Raw genomic sequence first — 20,450 nt, 5'->3', positions numbered from 1 at the left:
ATACACCGAGCACATGAAGGAGTGGGATGCCAAGTCTGGGGAGCTAATATACCACACGCTATTGAGCTTGGGCTTCCGAGAACAAGGGGGAGGGGGCATTGAAGCATTTTAATCAGAGGGTGACATGATTAGATTTTGTTTCTCTAAAAGAGTCTTCTTGTACTTTGGAGAATGAATCAGAAGTGGATGAGACTGGAAGCAGGGAGGTTACTGCAGTACAACAGGCCAGAAATGATAAAGAGTCCAGGGACTGAGGAGACAGTAGCCAAATTTGGGATCTGTTAGGAGATGAAGTCGACAAGCTTAATTTAGCAAGTTATTAAACTAAACTGCATCAAAAAGAGAGGAGTCAAGTCAAATATGTTCAATAAAATATTCATTTTCTATTCCACTTAAAAACCTGAAAATGAGTACGTATGAAAATTCTGCTGTGAGTGGTGGAAATAGTATTAATCAAAGTTGTCGGAGGATTTTAAAGACTTCAGAGGAAGGGGAGACCCGAGATTAACGAGAAAAGCCTGAATCTGGATTCCCTATCTGAACAGGAGCCTGGCAAGTTGGCTGAATGGTTTGCAGGTCTTCCAAGCCCAGGCAAGGGGAAGCTGGTGGGGTGCTGCTAGCGCCGACAAAGGTGATGCCAAGGTCGGCTGCTTTCCGCCATCAGTCTAGACTGGGCAAAATCCTCAGAATGGGGCTGTCCATGCACATTCCTGAGGAGGAGTGACTGAGGACCTAAGAATGAGGAGTCTGTGTTGCCGGGGGCCCTGAGGCCTAAGGCTGCAGCTGTTTGACCACCTTTGGCCCAGAGCTCTGTTACCATTTTAGGAAAAGTAGCAGATGCTTTTGCAAACTGACCTGGTTTTATTCATAGCTCGTACGTCTTAGAATTGGTATATTTTAAGTCCCCCCCTCCCCCCTTTATAATAATAATAGCCAATACTGATCCAGTACTTAGCATGGACCAGGCACTGTTCTAAGCAGTTTCCATGTATTAATGTATTAATGTAAGTGCAGAATCATGGAAAGTTGACTTGGAAGGGGCCTTAGTTATCATGGTGGAAGGGGCCCTGGATCCATGTGAGGAGAAATGAGTACTTGGTCACTTAACAGCTGTTAAGACCTTGAGTGAGTCTTGCCTCTCTGGGTCTCAGTTTTCCTATCTGGTAAGGTGTTGAGGCAGATGGGAGATGAATACGTTTCTATGTGAACGCCAACTCTGAGCCAGTTGAGCTGTCTGGGGCACTGTGTTGAGAGGGATTCTGAGCCAGTGTGGGAAGTGCCACAATCCATTAGCAATGGCTGCCATGGGCACAGGAGCAGAGAGGAGGCATGTCACTTATTTGCCATCTTTGACTAAAGCATCTCTAAGGTCACCCTTGCCAAATTGTTTGAATTCATTGTTCTAGCCCAAGTGTCTCACTAAGTGCAGTCTCTTTATAAAGTAAAAAAAGAGTAAGAATTAGGTTAGGAACCTTGGATACTTCATTTCTGTCACTGAGTAGGTGGTCTTTGACAAGTAATTTAATCTCCTTAAGTCTCAGTTTATTCATCTACAAAATAAGGATAAAAATATTTAACCTGCATAGTCATCTTAAGGATTAAATAAATATGTAAAGCATCAAAAACAAGACAAAACAGAAATCTCTTTATGTGCTGGTATATTGAAACTGAATATTGAACCACTTTTAACTAATATGGGAGCAGCAGGTTCTTTGCAGAAAAAATATTTCCACTTATCAGAATGTGGTGTTCTTTCTAAGGAAGTGAACGTCATGTTCAAGGTGTCTATTTTCATACAAAAAAGCATTTGGAGGAAGCTCTTTTTCCCATAGTGACAACATGCGGACTTGAGTAACTTCATCAAAGCAAGACTTCTCTCAATCAGCTAACCTCAAACCACTCAGAGCAAGCCATTAGTAGTTTTCAAAAGGGAACCACTTTTCCAAATATTTGAATTTGCTTGTGTTCTGAGCTAACTGTACTGATTACATGAACTATTAGTAAACAGACTTTGCAATATAAATATACTTCCCACACTAAAAAACGTACCAACTTGCTTTTCTTGACGAAGTTTGGAAGTAAATAAAATAGAAAAAAATTCATGATATAAAAAAATGAATACCTTAATTGTTTTCAAAACAAGAAGTAGGTTTGTTTTATTTCTGATTTTAAGGGTAACAGGTTGATTAAAAAAAAATCACTAAAACCCCACAACTCAGAGGTAAATGCTGTTAACATTTTAGTTAGCAGCATTTAGAATCTCTTCCAGACTCTCCTCTGTGTACATATATCTAAAAAATAACTTGACGTATATTAATCCATTTCATCATCTATCTATTGTGCCTCTATGGTATAGGATCATAACACACACATTGTTTCACTGTTACTGTTCCCCCTGCCCCCAATCTGGATATGTTTTCATGTCAGTAAGTAGAAACTGACATTATTATTTTTCATGGCTAATAGCTACCTTTTTGCTTAACCATTTCTCTTAGGAATTTGGTTTGTTCCAATATTTTGTTACTATAAACAACAACAAGATGAACATTCATACATCTTTGTACCTATATCTTTGAACACTTGTCTGATTATTTCCTTACGACATGTTCTTAGAAGTTTCTTGCTGAGTTAAAAATAATACATTTTGATAATTCTTGCCAGACTGTCATCCAAAATGATTATTCTACTTTAAACTCTCATAAAAAGTGTATGAGGGCTTCCCTGGTGGCGCAGTGGTTGAGAGTCCGCCTGCCGATGCAGGGGACACGGGTTCGTGCCCCGGTCCGGGAAGATCCCACATGCCGCGGAGCAGCTAGGCCCGTGAGCCACGGCCGCTGAGCCTGCGCGTCCGGAGCCTGTGCTCCGCAACAGGAGAGGCCGCAACAGTGAGAGGCCCGCGTACCGCAAAATAAATAAATAAATAAATAAATAAATAGTGTATGAGAGTGTTTGTTTCCCAACTTTCTTGATCTTTTAATTTCATGGTTTAAAATTTAACAGAACTAATTAACACCTCACTATCCTAAAATATTTTAGTCACACCATTTTAAAGTTAATAGATGGATACCATAAAAATAGTGTCATGGATTTTCAAATTTATAATCCTGGTTTTATTTAAATAATTGGAATACAATTCTTAACCAATTCTAAGGTATAATTATGAATAAACTGCTGATAAAGGGCTCAGATTACTGGTCCAAATCAGCAAAATATATAGCAGTCCCCATAAACAAAATCAGTATACCTAATTTTTAAAATGCTTATTAAGAAAATGCCTATTAGGGACTACTTTTACATTACTAAAGTATTAAGGATGATGGTTCAAGGTTCAAAGTTTCCTCACTCTTAAAGGCATTAGTACTTTAATCAATGGCCAATACTTATTACTACCTCTTAGATAATAGCCACCAGCTTTTTAAAGTTATTCATTCTGGGGAGAACTTAGAAGAAAGTTCACTATTTTTCCTTTATAAGAAGGGACTGTTCTTTTCTTTCTTTCTTTTCTTAAATTAATTAATTCATTTATTTTTGGCTGCGTTGGGTCTTCATTGATGCATGCAGGCTTTCCCTAGTTGTGGTGAGCGGGGGCTACTCTTCATTGTGGTGCGCGGGCTTCTCATTGCAGTGGCTGCTCTTGTTGCGAAGCACGGGCTCTAGGAGCACGGGCTTCAGTAGTTGTGGCACACGGGCTCAGTAGTTGTGGCTCACAGGCTCTAGAGCGCAGGCCCTGTAGTTGTGGCACATGGGCTTAGTTGCTCTGTGGCATGTGGGATCTTCCCGGACCAGGGATCGAACACGTGTCCCCTGCATTGGCAGGCAGATTCTCAACCACTGTGCCACCAGGGAAGTCCCTCTTTTTTTTTTTTTTAACATTTTTATTGGAGTATAATTGCTTTACAACGGTGTGTTAGTTGCTGCTGTGTAACAAAGTGAATCAGCTATACGTATATACATATCCCCATATCCCCTCCCTCTTGCGTCTCCCTCCTGCCCTCCCAGGTGGTCACAAAGCACCAAGCTGATCTCCCTGTGCTATGCAGCTGCTTCCCACTAGCTATCTATTTTACATTTGGTAGTGTATATATGTCAATGCTACTCTCTCACTGCGGGACTGCTCTTTTCAAATTGGTTTTAATTATAAAGGATGATTTTCAGTCTCCCTCAGAAGAAAACTTCTACTTAAAAAAAAAAAAAAAAGATCAAGTAGTCCTGTACCTTATGGACCTCCTAATACTTTAATAAGAAATATCCTGGGGCCTCCCTGGTGGCGCAAGTGGTTGAGAGTCCGCCTGCCGATGCAGGGGATACGGGTTCGTGCCCCGGTCTGGGAGGATCCCATATGCCGCGGAGTGGCTGGGCCCGTGAGCCATGGCCGCTGAGCCTGCGCGTCCGGAGCCTGCGCGTCCGGAGCCTGTGCTCCGCAACGGGGGAGGCCACAACAGTGAGAGGCCCGCATACCGCAAAAAAAAAAAAAAGAAATATCCTGAAGATCTTAGTTCTCAGTTGGGCCTTGAACTACAACTTTCTTATATGCAAAAAAAAAATGACTAAGGGACTATGTCTTTTTGTTTATGTGTATGTTTCTAAGATCACAAAAATTTACTAAAATTTTAGAACGTATCAACTATGACATGCTTATAATTTACATTAGAACAAGTTAGTTCTTAGTCTACAGGTCATGATTTCAACACATTTTTCCATTGGAGTAATCCTATTTTCAAACCTGTCATCTTTTGTCACCTGCTTAAAGCTTTTTATCTTATAAGTCAATATCCTTCTTTGTTCACAGCACTTATATTAAGGAGGGTTTAATTATAAAACTCAGATGCCACTACATAGTTTGAGTAGCAAGTTAGAGATCACAGGTCAGAACTAGCACTGGTGGTAGAGGGTAACCACATCCACTGCTTCTAAAAATTCATGGCAGCACAAGCCGCTACTGCTACTTTTCTTACCTGGATTATCTCCAGAGTCAACAAAAAGCAAGCACTAACCTTATTTAGAGAAAATTTAGAGGAGGAGACCTACATACAGTTAAGTGTGAAGCTCAAGAATATAAGCTTAAAAATAAATGTTGTTTACCCAAATTCAGGTAGCGACCAAGTATTATTTTAGTACCCATCTTGACTCAAGATCCCAATTATGAAAGAACAATACATTAAAACAAAACAAGCACACCTGGTGATTCACCGGAGGCTGATTTACTTTTCTTTTTTGTTTCTGGGAGAGGTTGGTATGGTCTCTGTCCCACAGGCTCATCACCTTGGATAGCTGTTAGATCATGCATACTGAAACTTCGGAAACGTTCAGTTATTGCTCCTTGGCTCTATTTAACAGAGAAGTGATAGATCCAAGAAAAGAAATGCACTTTAAAATACTTAATATGTTTCCATTTAACTTTCCTCCAACATTTTATCATGAAGCTTATTCATTTTAAAATGAAACATTCAGAAAAGTTGAAAGAATTCTACAGTGGATACCCGTATATCATTTATATTTTGCTCTAACTGCTTTACCATATATTTACCATCTCTCCATCCATCAATCAATTTTTAATGCATTTCAAAGCAAGTTGTAGACATCAGTACATTCCACTCCCAAACATTTCAGCTTTATATTTAATTCAAGAATGTAAAAAAATGTTTAATGAGCTTATCCTCTCTGTAAACATCATCCATAATATTTCTCTCTCCTAAAAGTAGCACTTTGAGGGCTTCCCTGGTGGCGCAGTGGTTGAGAGTCCGCCTGCCGATGCAGGGGACACGGGTTTGTGCCCCGGTCCGGGAAGATCCCACATGCCGCGGAGCGGCTGGGCCCGTGAGCCATGGCCGCTGGGCCTGTGCGTCCGGAGCCTGTGCTCCGCAACGGGAGAGGCCACAGCATTGAGAAGCCCGCGTACCACAAAAAAAAAAAAAAAAAAAAAAGTAGCACTTTGAGGCTTACGTTTATGATTCAGAAGAACTTTTTAAAGTAAAAGAGATGCTGTCTTAAAGCTAAGTCAGGAATGGTAATGGCTCTACCTAGAACACAGTAAAAAAAATTTAAGAGCCAAAGAATCTTGAGTATGAAACGATATTCAGTTAATGAATTCACCATCTGGCAAAGCATATCTACTAATACACACAATTTGACTTTAAGTCATTTTAAAGCCTTAACAATATGGTAGACATTAGGTACAAGTGGGTATTTAAATTTAACTAAAATTAAATAAGTTTAAAAATTCAGCTCCTTAATTGCACTAGCTACATTTCAAATGCTCAATAGCCACATGTGGCTAGTGGCTATTGTATTGGACAGTGCAGCTACAGGACATTCCCATTACTGCAGAAAGTTCAATGCTTTTCATCATTGCACAGCTTTGAAAGGGACATTTCTGAACTTCTCAGACATAACTACATTTCCCCCCAAAGTATAAAGTTTTGTAAAGAGAAAAAAATAATTTCTAAATTTACCCACTTGAAAATTTGCATAGCATACAGATGACTCATTTCTTATTTATAGCTGGATTAAAAATATTCTAAATGTTTTTTTTACACTTATTATTTCTTCTTCTCACACATGTGAATTTATGATTGCCTCTAGTTATAATGTAACTGTAGAAACTCATCCATAATGGTTCATCTCTAAATTTCAAAGCCTAGGGCACCACAAACATTCGAACATTACTGCTAACATGTATTTTACACTGAAGAAAAAGGTCTTGTTTCATGAGTCTTGATTTAGCTACTCCGAGTGAGTGATATCCTATTATGTCAAACCCAAACACCATTTTCATTCCCCACTTAAGCTTTGTAATTTCTACCATATTTTTTGAATTATAAAGAAGAATTATTAAAGGGTCTATATCCTCAATAAAAATAATTGGATTCCACACATCTTTAAACATTCTTGACAAGGTTTAATTCATTATACTCTCTTTTTATCAGATACCATTTGCTTCTTAAATAGAGGATAACAGGGCTTCCCTGGTGGCGTAGTGGTTGAGAGTCCGCCTGCCGATGCAGCGGGACACGGGTTCGTGCCCCGGTCCAGGAAGATCCCACATGCCACGGAGCGGCTGGGTCCACGAGCCATGACCGCTGAGCCTGTGCGTCCGGAGCCTGTGCTCCGCAACGGGAGAGGCCACAACAGTGAGAGGCCGCGTACAGCCAAAAAAAAAAGAAGATGACAGAAGACTTCAGACACACACTAAAAGGAAGTGACCAGTGCTCATCTGAAACAGATGCCTTGTTTTCTCAGAACTGTCATTTTCTCTATTCCTATCTTTGTACTTCTGTGCCCTCTCTCAGCAATTCTTGACTTTTTTTCCTATTGCCAAATGAATGATAATATACGTCCATGATACCCTCTACTGTAACTCCCAAACCCTCACACTCAAGAAAGTACATCTCAGCATGCAAATGAGTCAAAGTGCCATTGAATCAGTCTAGCTTTATAGCACCCACAAACTTTGGTATCTTTAATGATTATAATCAACTAATTACTTCGGGCATATCTCACAAATGAACTCACAAATTAATGTTAGTTCTATTGTTGTATTTTATATATTTTGCCTCCAGAGCAAGATTTAAAGAAACTAGAGAGGGACAAATCTTCGGCTTCTTCTGTTCTCTGAGTGCACGTGGTATGGGACTGATATTGAGTATGTAATAAGTAAACTAAATACTCTTTTTATGCCTCTTCTTTTTCATTACTCTTGACTGCTGGTAAGTTCTCCATAGGTTGCAGCATGTTTTAATGTAAACGCTGGAGTTTATATAGAGAGTTTCAGCACCAAACTATAGGTACAGTAATGGGTATCTATCTACATGGGTAGATTACACCATCCACTAGGCGTTTGCTTCAGGTTTACATTAAAGGTGAGCAAGGACCAACCCTGAGGTATCTGGGTGATCTCTATACAGTATGGATTTTAATGTAGCTCTTGAGTAACCAACCCTCTAGCCCCAAGTATTATCAATCCCCCAAAAAGGCCAGGTGCTGTAGACAAAAGCAAAAAGGGGCTGTACCCTCCTTGAAGACCCACGGCACTTCAACAGCCATTATCACTTTGAAAAATCATTTTTTTCCACTGTATATTTTCTAATGGGTCCAGAATAGAAATAATATGGGGAGAGAACTATTGCACTATTATGAACTTCAAAAATATTACATAAATTATAAGTATCCAACGTGACCACTTTAAAGGAGAGGTGTCATTATAAAATAATTGCAGCTAAAGGCAGACCTATTCCCTCTAATTTTTATATATTCAGCACAAAAAGTCCATTAATAAGGGAATTATGTTTGCAATAAAATGTTAAGTGGAAATATCTACCCTCCACCTCAGAATTCTAAATCATGCAAAATATGGGCACAAGTATGCAGTATGGTTATAGTTAGGGAAAAATATTAAAAAATGAAAACAGTGTGATGTTTAGGCAGATGAGCGATTTTTTTCAAAAATTTCTTCATATTATAAAATTAGTCATAGATGGTATAGTAAAATTTTAATTGTAACATAGTATACTATAAGAATTTCTGATCCATTTCTTGATCATTTCTCCAATATCTAAATTCCTTACTCCCATAATTAAAATAAAAATTGTTTCTACATTTTGAGGGCATAAACAGGGAATTATAGTCACTTGTCAATAACAATACAAAAGATATTGAGATTTTCTTTAAATTAATAATGCCTTTTCAGAAACCATGGAGGACAGAAAGCACTGGGATGACATATTCAAAGTTTTGAGAGAAAAAAAGTTTCAAATGTGTATTCACTATCCAGCAAAACTGTCCTTTAAAGAACAAATTCAGCCAAAGATATTTAAAAACTAAGAATTTGTCACTAGCAGCCCTCCCCTATAACAAATACTAAAGGAAGTCATTCCAGCTGAAAGGAAAGGACGCTGGACAGTAAATATAATAGAACCCATGTGAACAAATAAAGAGCACTGTAAGGGCGTCCCTGGTGGCGCAGTGGTTGAGAGTCTGCCTGCTGATGTAGGTGACACGGGTTTGTGCCCCGGTCCAGGAAGATCCCACATGCCGTGGAGCGGCTGGGCCCGTGAGCCATGGCCGCTGAGCCTGCGCGTCCGGAGCCTGTGCTCCACAACGGGAGAGGCCACAACAGTGAGAGGCCCGTGTACCGCAAAAAAACAAAAATAAAAAAAAAAAAAAAAAAAAAATGAAGACAGGTTCTAGTCTGAGGAGGAAAATACGTGTGGAAAGAGCAGTTTTAGTCAGTAAGTTGGAAGGGCGTTACCATGCACAAGGTAATTCTATATCCCAGTATTTTAGATCCTATTCTCTACAGAATTGTATGTACACTGTCTTTTAAAATTGGTCCTAAAAATCAAAGAGAAGGTAACAGAAAGATTATGATGAGAAAGCAAAAGTCAAAGTAATTAAAAAGCATTCTGAAGAATATTTCACATCATTAGCAGAAGTGTTCCTGTGTTCAGGTAACTCTGAGTTCTCGGGGTTTGAATTTGTATGAGCCCAGAACATCCATTTAAGAAACTAAGAACACTGTAAGGGCTGACTGGGTGGGAGGGCTGGGACCAAATCTAACACATTCAAGCTCTGGAAAGAATCTTTCAGCTGAGAAGCAGCTTCCCGAGCTGGCCTCATACAGAGCTCACTTACATCCAAGGGCACTAGAGAATCTGAATGTCTGCTCAAGTATCCAAGTCTATAGTTGGCATCTGTGAAAAGGGACCCTGCATGTATGACTAATTCTAACTTCTTTATACCCAAACGATTCTGCCTTTGTTTAAATACTTCATATTCTGGTTATATATTACATTAAAGTTACTATATTTTGTGTTAAATAAGGGGAATTTACCGTGCTTATCAGCATCTTTGTATAAAACCTCAACCTATCCTCTTCACATTTTTAAATTAAGAATTCAAAAACATAATCAGCAATGCTTTATAATCTTACAAGCATACAAACAATCTTTTTTTTTAATTTTTTTATTTTTGCGGTACGCGGGCCTTTCACTGTTGTGGCCTCTCCCGTTGCAGAGCACAGGCTCCGGACGCGCAAGCTCAGCGGCCATGGCTCACGGTCCCAGCCACTCCGCGGCATGTGGGATCTTCCCGGACCGGGGCACGAACCCATGTCTCCTAGCATCGCCAGGCAGACTCTCAACCACTGCGCCACCAGGGAAGCCCCAAACAATCTTTTATGGAACAATTTTTATGATACTGTTCAATAATGAATAGCCATGAAGCTCTATTTCTTGTTGATCTTTGACATACTACAGTATAACTGCAGATAGGATCAGTCCCCAGTTTTTAGGGAAATGGCTTTACCCTATGGACATTTAACACAATCTGATCAAGCCTAGAATGGAATTGATTGCATTTGCATTAAGTGAAAAATATATTTTAGTGGTTTTAAGATTAAAGCAATATATATTTATTGAAGAATGTTTGTAACAGAGAAAATATAAAAAAGAAAGATTATTTGTAACCCATCACCCAAACTACCTATACATATTTATGTATTCTTTTAGCCTTTTCTGACTCATCATACTTTTAGAGCAGGGTTTCTCGACTTCAGCACCAATGCTATTTTGGGCTAGATAATTTTGTGTGTGTGTGTGGGGATGCCGTCCTGTGCTTTGTAGGATATTAAGCAGCATCCTTGTCCTCTACCTGAGATGCCACTGGCAGCACACCCCTCTAACTTGTGACATCCCACAACATCTCCAGACATGGCCAAATGTCCCTTGGAGGGCAAAACTACCCCCAGTTGAGAACCACTGTTTTAGAGCATAAGGGGTTTTAGAAGTCAGTTTTTACCCCTGCATTTTACGGGTAAGAAAATAAATACTTAGATCAGTGCAGATGACTGCCCAAATCTCACTGCTAATTAGTGGCAGAATCAGGGCTAAAAAATGCTGACAACTCAACTGCTATAGAATTCAACTTTCATTATAATACTGTGCTTTCCTAGATTGCAGAGAAAAAAATATGATCTTTCTTCTCCATTGTCTAAAGAAGGGCTCCCTTTTTAAATGGATGATACTAAGCAGCTGAATCTCCTTAAATCCTTTCACAAACAGAAAGCCATTAAAACAGACAGCAAGGGCTTCCCTGGTGGCGCAGTGGTTGAGTCCGCCTGCTGATGCAGGGGACACGGGTTCGTACCCCAGTCTGGGAAGATCCCACACGCCACGGAGCGGCTAGGCCCGTGAACCATGGCCGTTGAGCCTGCGCGTCCGGAGCCTGTGCTCCGCAACGGGAGAGGCCACAACAGTGAGAGGCCCGCGTACCGCAAAAAAGAAAACAAACAAAAAAACCAAACAGACAGCAAGATGTCAGGATTTCTGACCTAATCATCATCATTTACAGTCAATAAGATTTCAGAAATTTTAACTTTAATATTCTCATTTCTGTGATAATTGATTTTTTTAATAATATCTGCCAAAGAATTCACCAAGAAGAGGCTGCCAAAGAAAATCCCAAGAGATGGTTAATACGACTAAACGTACTTTTCTTTATCTGTCCTTCGTCCGGCAGGAGTATTGCTCATCTGTACAAAGGCCACCGGCATTTATCGTGTGAAAGCTATGGGATGTTGAACATCCTCAGTAAAATCCCTGAAGCTCCTTCATATGCTTGTGCTTTGCTCAGCCAAAATAAACTTGTACACTGACCTTGGTAACAGATGCCTGGTAATGAGGTCACAGAACTGAGTAACATTTTCAGAAAATTGCTTTACGGTGTAATAAATGTTCTGATTAGATTCCTATTTTCATCTTTAACATGCTCAGGCGGTTCAACCTGGGAAAACTAGTCAGGGGTACTGCTGATCTTTAAAGGTCACACTGAGAGTCCAATATTTTTAGCCTGAAAGGTATTTTTAACAAACCATATATTGCAAAAAAAAATGTTTAATAATTCTCAAGTCTTTCTATTAGCTTTCTTGCAGTTTCTCCTTAAACTTGACCTATTTCCTATTTCAGTTTCAATTTACTCTTCGGTATGAAGCGTCTGGTTCAGTGATTCTTCCATCACACTGCCTTTCTTTGACATCTCCAGAGATGAAACTAATTTCCCCTGCTTTAAAATAGGCACAGTAAAACTTGAGGCAAATAGTGTTAACATTATGCTATGTTCAGCATATTTAACGACTATTTCTAATGAATAAAATCCAGTATGGTTGATGCCAGCATTCCTGTGCTCATGAGGTGAATGGTGAGGGTTGCCTCATACAGTGAGCTTGATAACAAAAGGATCACGAGATCACAAACAAAAGAGAGCATTCCAAAGTGAATTCAAATTACAGGATGTGTGCTTGTTTGTTCTGCAGTGGTAACTTAGATGACTTTTATGATCTGTTTCCTGCCTTTGAAGTGGGGAGGTAGTTTTGATTTGTTAAATGTATAAATAAAAACAAACATCGAACAACAAAGAAGCCAGAGAAACATAGGTATAGAATTACTTTTATAGCCTTTCTACAGCAAAGTGTTTCTGTGAGACAATGCTTATTTTTATTTTATTTTTTATTTATTTTTTTTGTCTGCACCGTGAGGCTTGTGGGATCGTAGTTCCCCAACCAGGGATTGAACCCTGGCTCTCGGCAGTGAAAGCGTGGAGTCCTAACCACTGCACCGCCAGGGAATTACCAGATAATGCTTATTTTCATAGTGGAGGGCAAGGGGTAGGCTCTAAGCAACCAAAGATGAGGTAAAATTTTCAGTTAGTGAGTACAGACATTCAGCTTGACAGTAGTAGCCTGTGAGGATAAGGACTGTATCTATTTTGTTCATTGCTGCATTCCAAGCACCTACCGTATGGTAGGCATTAAATACATACATAGAGACTTCCCTGGAAGTCCAATGGATAAGACTCTGGCTCCCAATGCAGGGGGCCTGGGTTCGATCCTTGGTCAGGGAACTAGATCCCACATGCTGCAACTAAGACCAGGCGTAGCCAAAACAAACAAACAAACAAACAAATAATAAAAACATATATACATATAGATGTTAAATACATTAAATACATACATGTTGAATAAATATATTAGATGTTAAATACTGATGGCAGCAAAGTATGTATAAAATAAAAATAAATGAGAAGGGAACCAGGATAAGATAATCTAGTTGGGGTTTCTGATTCCTCACACAGAGTTTGGAAGTAGTAAGTCAAAATAAAATAAATATCCTACAAAATAGTGACAATATGTAGGGAGGTGTCTCACAGAGTATGTAGGATTATAAACTATATTTAAGTGTTAAAGTGAAGAGAGCAGGGACTTCCCTAGTGGTTCAGTGGTTAAGAATCCACCTGCCAAAGCAGCGGACGTGGGTTCGCACCCTGGTCCAGGAAGATCCCACATGCCTGGGGGCAACTAGGCCCGTGCACCACAGCTACTGAGCCTGCGCACTATAGCCTGCGAGCCACAACTACTGAAGCTGGTGCGCCTAGAGCCCGTGCTCCACGACAAGAGAAGCCACCGCGATGAGAAGTCCACGTACCGCAAAGAAGAGCAGCCCCCGCTCTCCCACCACAACTAGAGAAAGCCCGCGCACAGCAACGAAGACCCAAATGAAGCCAAATAAAGAAAAAAAAAAAAAAAGTAAAGAGGGCAAATAGGATTTGTGTGCTTCTATGTTTCCTAAAACAATGTTCTAAAATGTCTATATTTTCTAAGCAATTTTTGACATCAAAAGTTAATTTTTAGTTTTTTGCCATAGAATCACGTTGAATGTTGCTTTTAAGTATGGAAAACTCAGAAAGCATCTTCTTTGGGGTGTAAATAAATACATGTACTTCATTTGTAAAGTTAAATAATGCTAAATTTTGTAACAAAAGAAAGCAAGAAGCCCTTAGTCCCCTTCTCTCCATCCCCCTGCAGGCAACCACTTTAAAACCTCTACTTTCATATACAGAAGACGACGACTTTAGTTCTCTTCCACCTCATTTTCTCCTCCTCGCCATCCTCCCAATTGAGAAGTTAAGTAAATCACCGATGGTTACTTAGAATGTCACACTCAGCACTTTCTGGATCTGAAACCTATTTTCCTTCCATATACTACACACCAAAACCAATTATGCTATGGTATTTAAAATAAACCACACTAATTACTACATGCAAAGAAATCCAAAAGCCATAATGCGAATTTTCACAGAAGGCATTCCTTTGATAATTTGGCTTGCAAAACACAACACATGACATTAGTAATTGGCTAAGTAAAATCTTAAGTTTTAAGAACAGAAAATTTTCATGCCTTATTTTGAATAATCAGTTACCTCAAACTGGTTGAAGTATGGGTGCAGAAGTAAGCCAGAAATCCTACCAAGATATTGCCATGGAGAGAGAGAGGGAAAAAACACCAAAGACAGAGAAAGAAAGAATGGTCATCTTCACTAAAGGTGATTTACTCAAAACTACTTTAAGGTTATAAAGTAGGAAAATTATGACAAAATGACATTTTCCAGTATGCTTTACTTACTAACTAGCTCTCATTTTGTCATCAATTAAGAGTTTCAAAATATCCAACAATTATAGAAAACACATGTTAAAATGCCTTTAAAATAATCTACTTTTTTTTTCTAGTATTACAGAAATAAACAAGGTAAATTTGTGCCAAAATTTTATAATGATCTGAAGTAAAAAGCCACCCTACATTATTCATTGACAATGTGACACTGGATTAAAAAAAAAAAAAGGTAAATAAAGAATTACCTTCACTGCTGCAGTGACAGCAGCAGTAGCTGCTAAATTTAAACCTTGCCGCCCAAAGTTTACCATAGTCTCATAGCCTCGTTCCTTTGCTTGTACAATATAATCATCAATCTCCTAGAAAAAAAATCAAAACCATAAATATTAATTTTATTTAAAAAGAGTGTCAAGAAGCTGAAAACTGGGACTTCTCCCCCTTAACATAATAGTTTCACTCATTTTATAGCATACAGCATGTGATGATATACATTTCTAACAAGTGATTTGTGGAAATAATCTGTATATCTTACCCTTTCCTTTGAAGAAAGTAGTGGATGAAGGAATTTTCTATATATTAAACTTGCTCCTTTGGTATAGGGAGAGAGCAGCCATATGACAAAAGCAATCTTAAGCTCATAGTACAGGGGGAACCTAACGAGAAAAAATTAGAAAAAAACGCCAGTGAAAATAAAGTGCACACCATGAGGAAATTGCAAAAAAAACTTTTTACAAAGTTCAGTCACTGGGTTAAGTTTTCACATGTAAAAAGTTGTGATCAGGAAAACAACCATGTTTGAATTGACAAAATCTCATTAACTATACAGATCAGAGCAACCTGACCCCCAGAGTGATTCACACATTCTAGTACAAGATTGCTCTGTTTAGACAAGCACAGCCAAGCTGCCCAACTGACTGTGGCAGTTCAGAGAGGGCCTTAATAGCATTTATAACCACGATAGTAAGGTACACCCACCCTGTCTGCAGAGCGTAGCTGTCATGGCATTACCTGGACACACCTCCAAGCATCAGGAGTCACCTTTATAAGCACCAAGTGTACAGTGTTACCCCATATACACATCTCCTTCCCTTAGAGCTCCCAGAAAACGTCCCCTCCAATTTCATTTGGCCAGAACTGCAGCACTTGACAGACCTAAACTGTTCACTTGAAAGGAGAATGGAATTGCCATTGTGGTAACCTGGGAATTAGGGTAATATACCCATGCCCCTTCCCACTTGATTTTTCAGTGCCTTCTCGGTAGGCTGAATACACTTCCTCAAGCAATGACCATGGCTTTAGCCATGTGACCTGCTTTGGGCAACAGAATGTGAGTGTGACATATGTCACATGCAAGGAGACGCTTTAAATGCCCTTTGACTCCCTCACCTCAACACCCCCAACCTCCTGCTTTCAACCTTTGCTTTTTGCCACAAGAACAGCTGCTTCTTCATCCTTGGTCCTTGAACAAGAAGACACTTAAAACTGAGCTGAGGCCAGCAAAGTTGCAGTCAACCATTTGTCCTCATATAGCTTGAGCAAGAAATGAATGTTTGTTTTTCTAACCCATTGTGCTTTTAGGGAAAGCAAAAGTTAACAGCAAAAGTTAACTAATACATCACGAGGGGACCAGCACCTTGTGGTACATGAAGTACTAAGATACATGATAAAAAAAAAAATCTGGGCTCTTCTGATGAGACAGGTGGGCAGGGGGCAGTGAGGAATGACTCTTGTGTAGTCTACAAAGGGTCTCTGCACAGTGCAGTTACAGAGGAGTTTCTGGACTATCATTGCTCGTGGTAAGCTTTTTCTATGTTGTTTACTTTTTTTTTATTTTTATTTTTTGCGGTACGCGGGCCTCTCACTGTTGTGGCCTCTCCCGTTGCAGAGCACAGGCTCTGGACGCGCAGGCTCAGCGGCCATGACTCACGGGCCCAGCCGCTCCGCGGCATGTGGGATCTTCCCGGACCGGGGCACGAACCCGTGTCCCCTGCATCAGCAGGCGGACTCACAACCACTGGGCCACCAGGGAAGCCCTGTATATGAGACTTTTAAGGATGGGGAGGGAGTGCTAAAACCAGATGCTGTGGGATTCAAAAGAGGAGTCGTTTAGGAAGTAATCAAGAAAAAATAGTCTGAAGTCATCAGTGTGGAAAAAAGATAATGACAACCAAGTTTTCTCTATTCCAAGGTAGTGGGAGGTGTGTGGGAGATGGGCAGGGAGTGGCATGTGGGGAGAAGGATGAGCTGCCTTCACCTGGGGGATTTCCAAAGGAAAGTAATGTTCTTGTGGGGAACCCAGATGAAGAAAATGATACAATGGATAATTAGGTAGACTGATCAAATTCACTCAGTTAACAGCCAGAGCAGGATAAGAACTCAGGACACCTGAATAAGAGTCTATAGTCTGGCCTTTTGTCATCACTAGAACTTACCAAGCAACTGTCTGATCTGCTACTGTTTCAGTCACAGTATAGAGAGCAAAGACAATCCAGTACATCATCCATCGAACCTGGAAACAATAAAAATACATATGAAATAATAGACCAAAGTTATCTGCAACTCTGAAAAACTGTATATATCATATATAGTATGTAGGATTAAATGCAGAAGGTGATGGTTTAATTCTCAACAGGTTTTATGCCTGAGTTCCTCACATCACTACATCAGTAGTCTTGGGATAGAAGAATCAAAGAATAACAAATCTCTAGGCTTGATACAATATAATGTAGGAACCGAAATGAGAGAATTGAAAAAATAGGACATGTTTTTCTTAACTGGAGGAAAATTCTTTAAAAGATCTTATCTACATGCTCCCTTATGAAGATTACTAGCTATTTAATTATTATACAAATCATATAGTATATGATATGACCACATTTAATCTTTATTAGGCTTTTAAATTTTGCATTCCTTATTTCTCAATATATAGAAACAATTCAGAAACCAAAGAACAATCCTGGGTTTGTTACATCCATGATGCTAGTCACCCACTTTGAAAGTCTAAGGTTGGTGTCTTCTTCCTCTTGCTCTAAATATAAGCCTGTAATCTTTTTTTTTTTTTTTTTTTTTTTTGCGGTACGCGGGCCTCTCACCGCTGCGGTCTCTCCCGCTGCGGAGCAGAGGCTGCAGATGCGCAGGCTCAGCGGCCACGGCCCACGGGCCCAGCCGCTCCGCGGCATGCGGGATCCTCCCGGACTGGGGCACGAACCCGTGTCCCCTGCATCGGCAGGCAGACTCCCAACCACCGCACCACCAGGGAAGCCCAGCCTGTAATCTTTCACATATCCTTTTCCTTCTACTCCAATACCACAAGAGTAGTTGCAATAGACCAAATGTTTGTGTCCCTTCAAAATTCATAGGCTGAAATCCTAACCCTGAATGTGTACTAGAAGGTGGGGCCTTTGGGAGGTTTTCAGGTCATGAAGGTAGTGTCCTCATGAATGTGAATAGTATCCTTATAAAAGAGACTCCAGAGAGCTCTCTCTGCTCTTCTACCATGTGAGGACACAGCAAGAAGATGGCCATCATAAACTGGGAAGTGGGCCCTCACCAGACATGGGGTCTGCTGGCACTTTGATCTTGGACTTCTCAGCCTCCTAAACTGTGAGAATACATTTCTGTTGTTTATAAACCACCTAGACTATGGTATTTTTGTTATAGCAGCCTAAAAGAACTAAGACAGTAGTTCAGGATATATTTTTTTTTTTTTTTTTTTGCGGTATGCGGGCCTCTCACTGTTGTGGCCTCCCCCGTTGCGGAGCACAGGCTCCGGACGCGCAGGCTCCGGACGCGCAGGCTCAGCGGCCATGGCTCACGGGCCCAGCCGCTCCGCGGCATATGGGATCCTCCCAGACCGGGGCACGAACCCGTATCCCCTGCATCGGCAGGCGGACTCTCAACCACTTGCGCCACCAGGGAGGCCCCAGGATATTTTTATCTCTTGCCTGGAATAGAGCATCTTAAAAGGTCCTCAAGACTCTGGTATCTCTGTACCAATCCTTTTCATGGAATGCTGCCATATTAATTTTATCTTGAACTCATTCTCACAAATGAGTGAGAATATACCTTTCCACCTTCCTAAGCACAGAGACTCTTATCTCTCATGTAGGTTGGATTTTCTTTCAGGGTTAAAATCTCTGCTTTTCAACCTAGGTGTCCATCGATAGATGAATGGATAAAGAAGATGTGGTACATATATACAAAGGAATATTACTCAGCCATAAAAAGAAACAAAATTGAGTTATTTGTAGTGAGGTGGATGGACTTAGAGTCTGTCGTACAGAGTGAAGTAAGTCAGAAAGAGAAAAATACCATATGCTAACACATATATATGGAATCTAAAAAAAAAAAAAGGTTCTGAAGAACCTAGGGGCAGGACAGGAATAAAGATGCAAACGTAGAGAATGGACTTGAGGACACGGGGAGGGGGAAGGGTAAGCTGGGACAAAGTTAGAGAGTGGCACTGACATATATACACTACCAAATGTACAGTAGATAGCTAGTGGGAAGAGCCGCATAGCACAGGGAGATCAGCTTGGTGCTTTGTGACCACCTAGAGGGGTGGGATAGGGAGGGAGGGAGGGAGGGAGACGCAAGAGGGAGGGGATATGCGTATATATGTATACGTATAGCTGATTCACTGTGTTATACAGCAGAAACTAACATAACATTGTAAAGCAATTATACTACAATAAAGATGTAAAAAACAACCCTCCACTTTCTCAATAATATAATAATGGCTAACAATAATACACAAAACCATGACAAGTATAGGCCAGGGACTGTACTAAGTGCATCACATATATTAATTCACTTATCCCCACAACAACATTATGAAGTAGAAAACATAATTATATGATTATAAGAAAACGGTGGCAGAGAGAGGTAAAATGACTTATTCAAGCTGCCTGACTCTGGAATTGGTGCTATTAACCAATTTTGCCATGTACAGAAAGAAATGTGAGGAATTGCTGAATGCGAGGTCCAAGAATAACCACTACTTCCCTTGTTCTCATCCCAATAAGATGACAAAAAAACAAAAATTAGGTCTCTATAATTAGCTAGAAAATTGACCTATTTAGTTTTAATACAGATGCTTGTTTGGGTATTCCATAAACAATAAGGAACTATAACTCAGGTAGCTTAAACAGTTTTCTATGTACATGGAGAAATCAGTAATAGCCATGAATAACTTTTGAAGCAATGTGTTGTGACACATGCATAATAATTTACCCAAGAGCTCAGAAAATTGCCTGAAGAAAATAGTACGGCACGTTATCTCTATTTAAAATACAACGAAATTGATTTATAAGATTATCATCTCAAATTAAAAAAGAAAGTTAGACCAAATATTCTCTTTAGTTTTTCACTTTTCATGAGTTATCTTAAATCCCTCACTGCTGCCAGTTCCAAGCTTTTGTCCCAATATGGGGATTTTCTTCCAGGGCTAAAATCCTATGTGTTTTTTCTCCCCGCCCCTTTCTATTTAAAGGAAAGTGAGGCTCTCACATGAGTTTGTTCATTTAGCTTTTCCAAAGCAAACAGTAATTTAGTACTTTTACTGTTCAACTGTATTCACAAGGTTATCCCCTCAAAAAGAAATGAAGAAAAAAAGCCCCTGCAAACAAAACAATGCACTTTCATTGAGCTAGAAGGGACCTTGGTGGCGATCAAGTTTTTTGAACTAAATAAGCCTTTATTGAAAAAAATTGTAAAACAATTACAAAAAAAAAAAAACAGCTCTGGTTGGTCCTCCCATTCTACCCACCGTCGGACTCTTGAGGAAACTCCAAGAAACCCTACTGCTCCATGGGGCAGAGTTTGAAAATAAGTAACCTGGCAAACTACTCTCATTTTACTGAGGGCCAAAGTAAGCACGTTGTGCAAGGTCACCAAGCTGGGAAATGGGCGCAGGAGGGCACAGTCTACTTTGAAGCCTGAACCAGGCAGATTTTCAAACAAGCAGCTGCCATCAGACCAATCTTTTCAACTCTCTCTTCCGTCTCCGGT

General features: G+C 40.0%; 1 protein-coding gene across 3 annotated transcripts in view; it reads right to left on the bottom strand.

The window, feature by feature from the left end:
- REEP3 (receptor accessory protein 3) overlaps positions 1 to 20,450 on the bottom strand; it is a 93,820-nt gene that overhangs the window by 6,896 nt on the left and 66,474 nt on the right. For all 3 annotated transcript variants that reach the window (XM_060108976.1, XM_060108965.1, XM_060108974.1), the window contains 4 exons: positions 16,874 to 16,950; positions 14,974 to 15,094; positions 14,687 to 14,800; positions 5,179 to 5,326 (listed from right to left, as the gene is read on the bottom strand). In XM_060108976.1, coding sequence (XP_059964959.1) covers positions 5,179 to 5,326; positions 14,687 to 14,800; positions 14,974 to 15,094; positions 16,874 to 16,941 — 451 coding nt within the window. In that variant the 5' untranslated portion in view covers positions 16,942 to 16,950. The remainder of the gene's footprint in view (positions 1 to 5,178; positions 5,327 to 14,686; positions 14,801 to 14,973; positions 15,095 to 16,873; positions 16,951 to 20,450) is intronic.

The sequence above is a fragment of the Mesoplodon densirostris genome, chromosome 1, assembly GCF_025265405.1.
Source record: "Mesoplodon densirostris isolate mMesDen1 chromosome 1, mMesDen1 primary haplotype, whole genome shotgun sequence".
NCBI classification, from domain to species: domain Eukaryota; kingdom Metazoa; phylum Chordata; class Mammalia; order Artiodactyla; family Ziphiidae; genus Mesoplodon; species Mesoplodon densirostris.
This window is presented reverse-complemented; position numbering and strand designations above follow the sequence as displayed.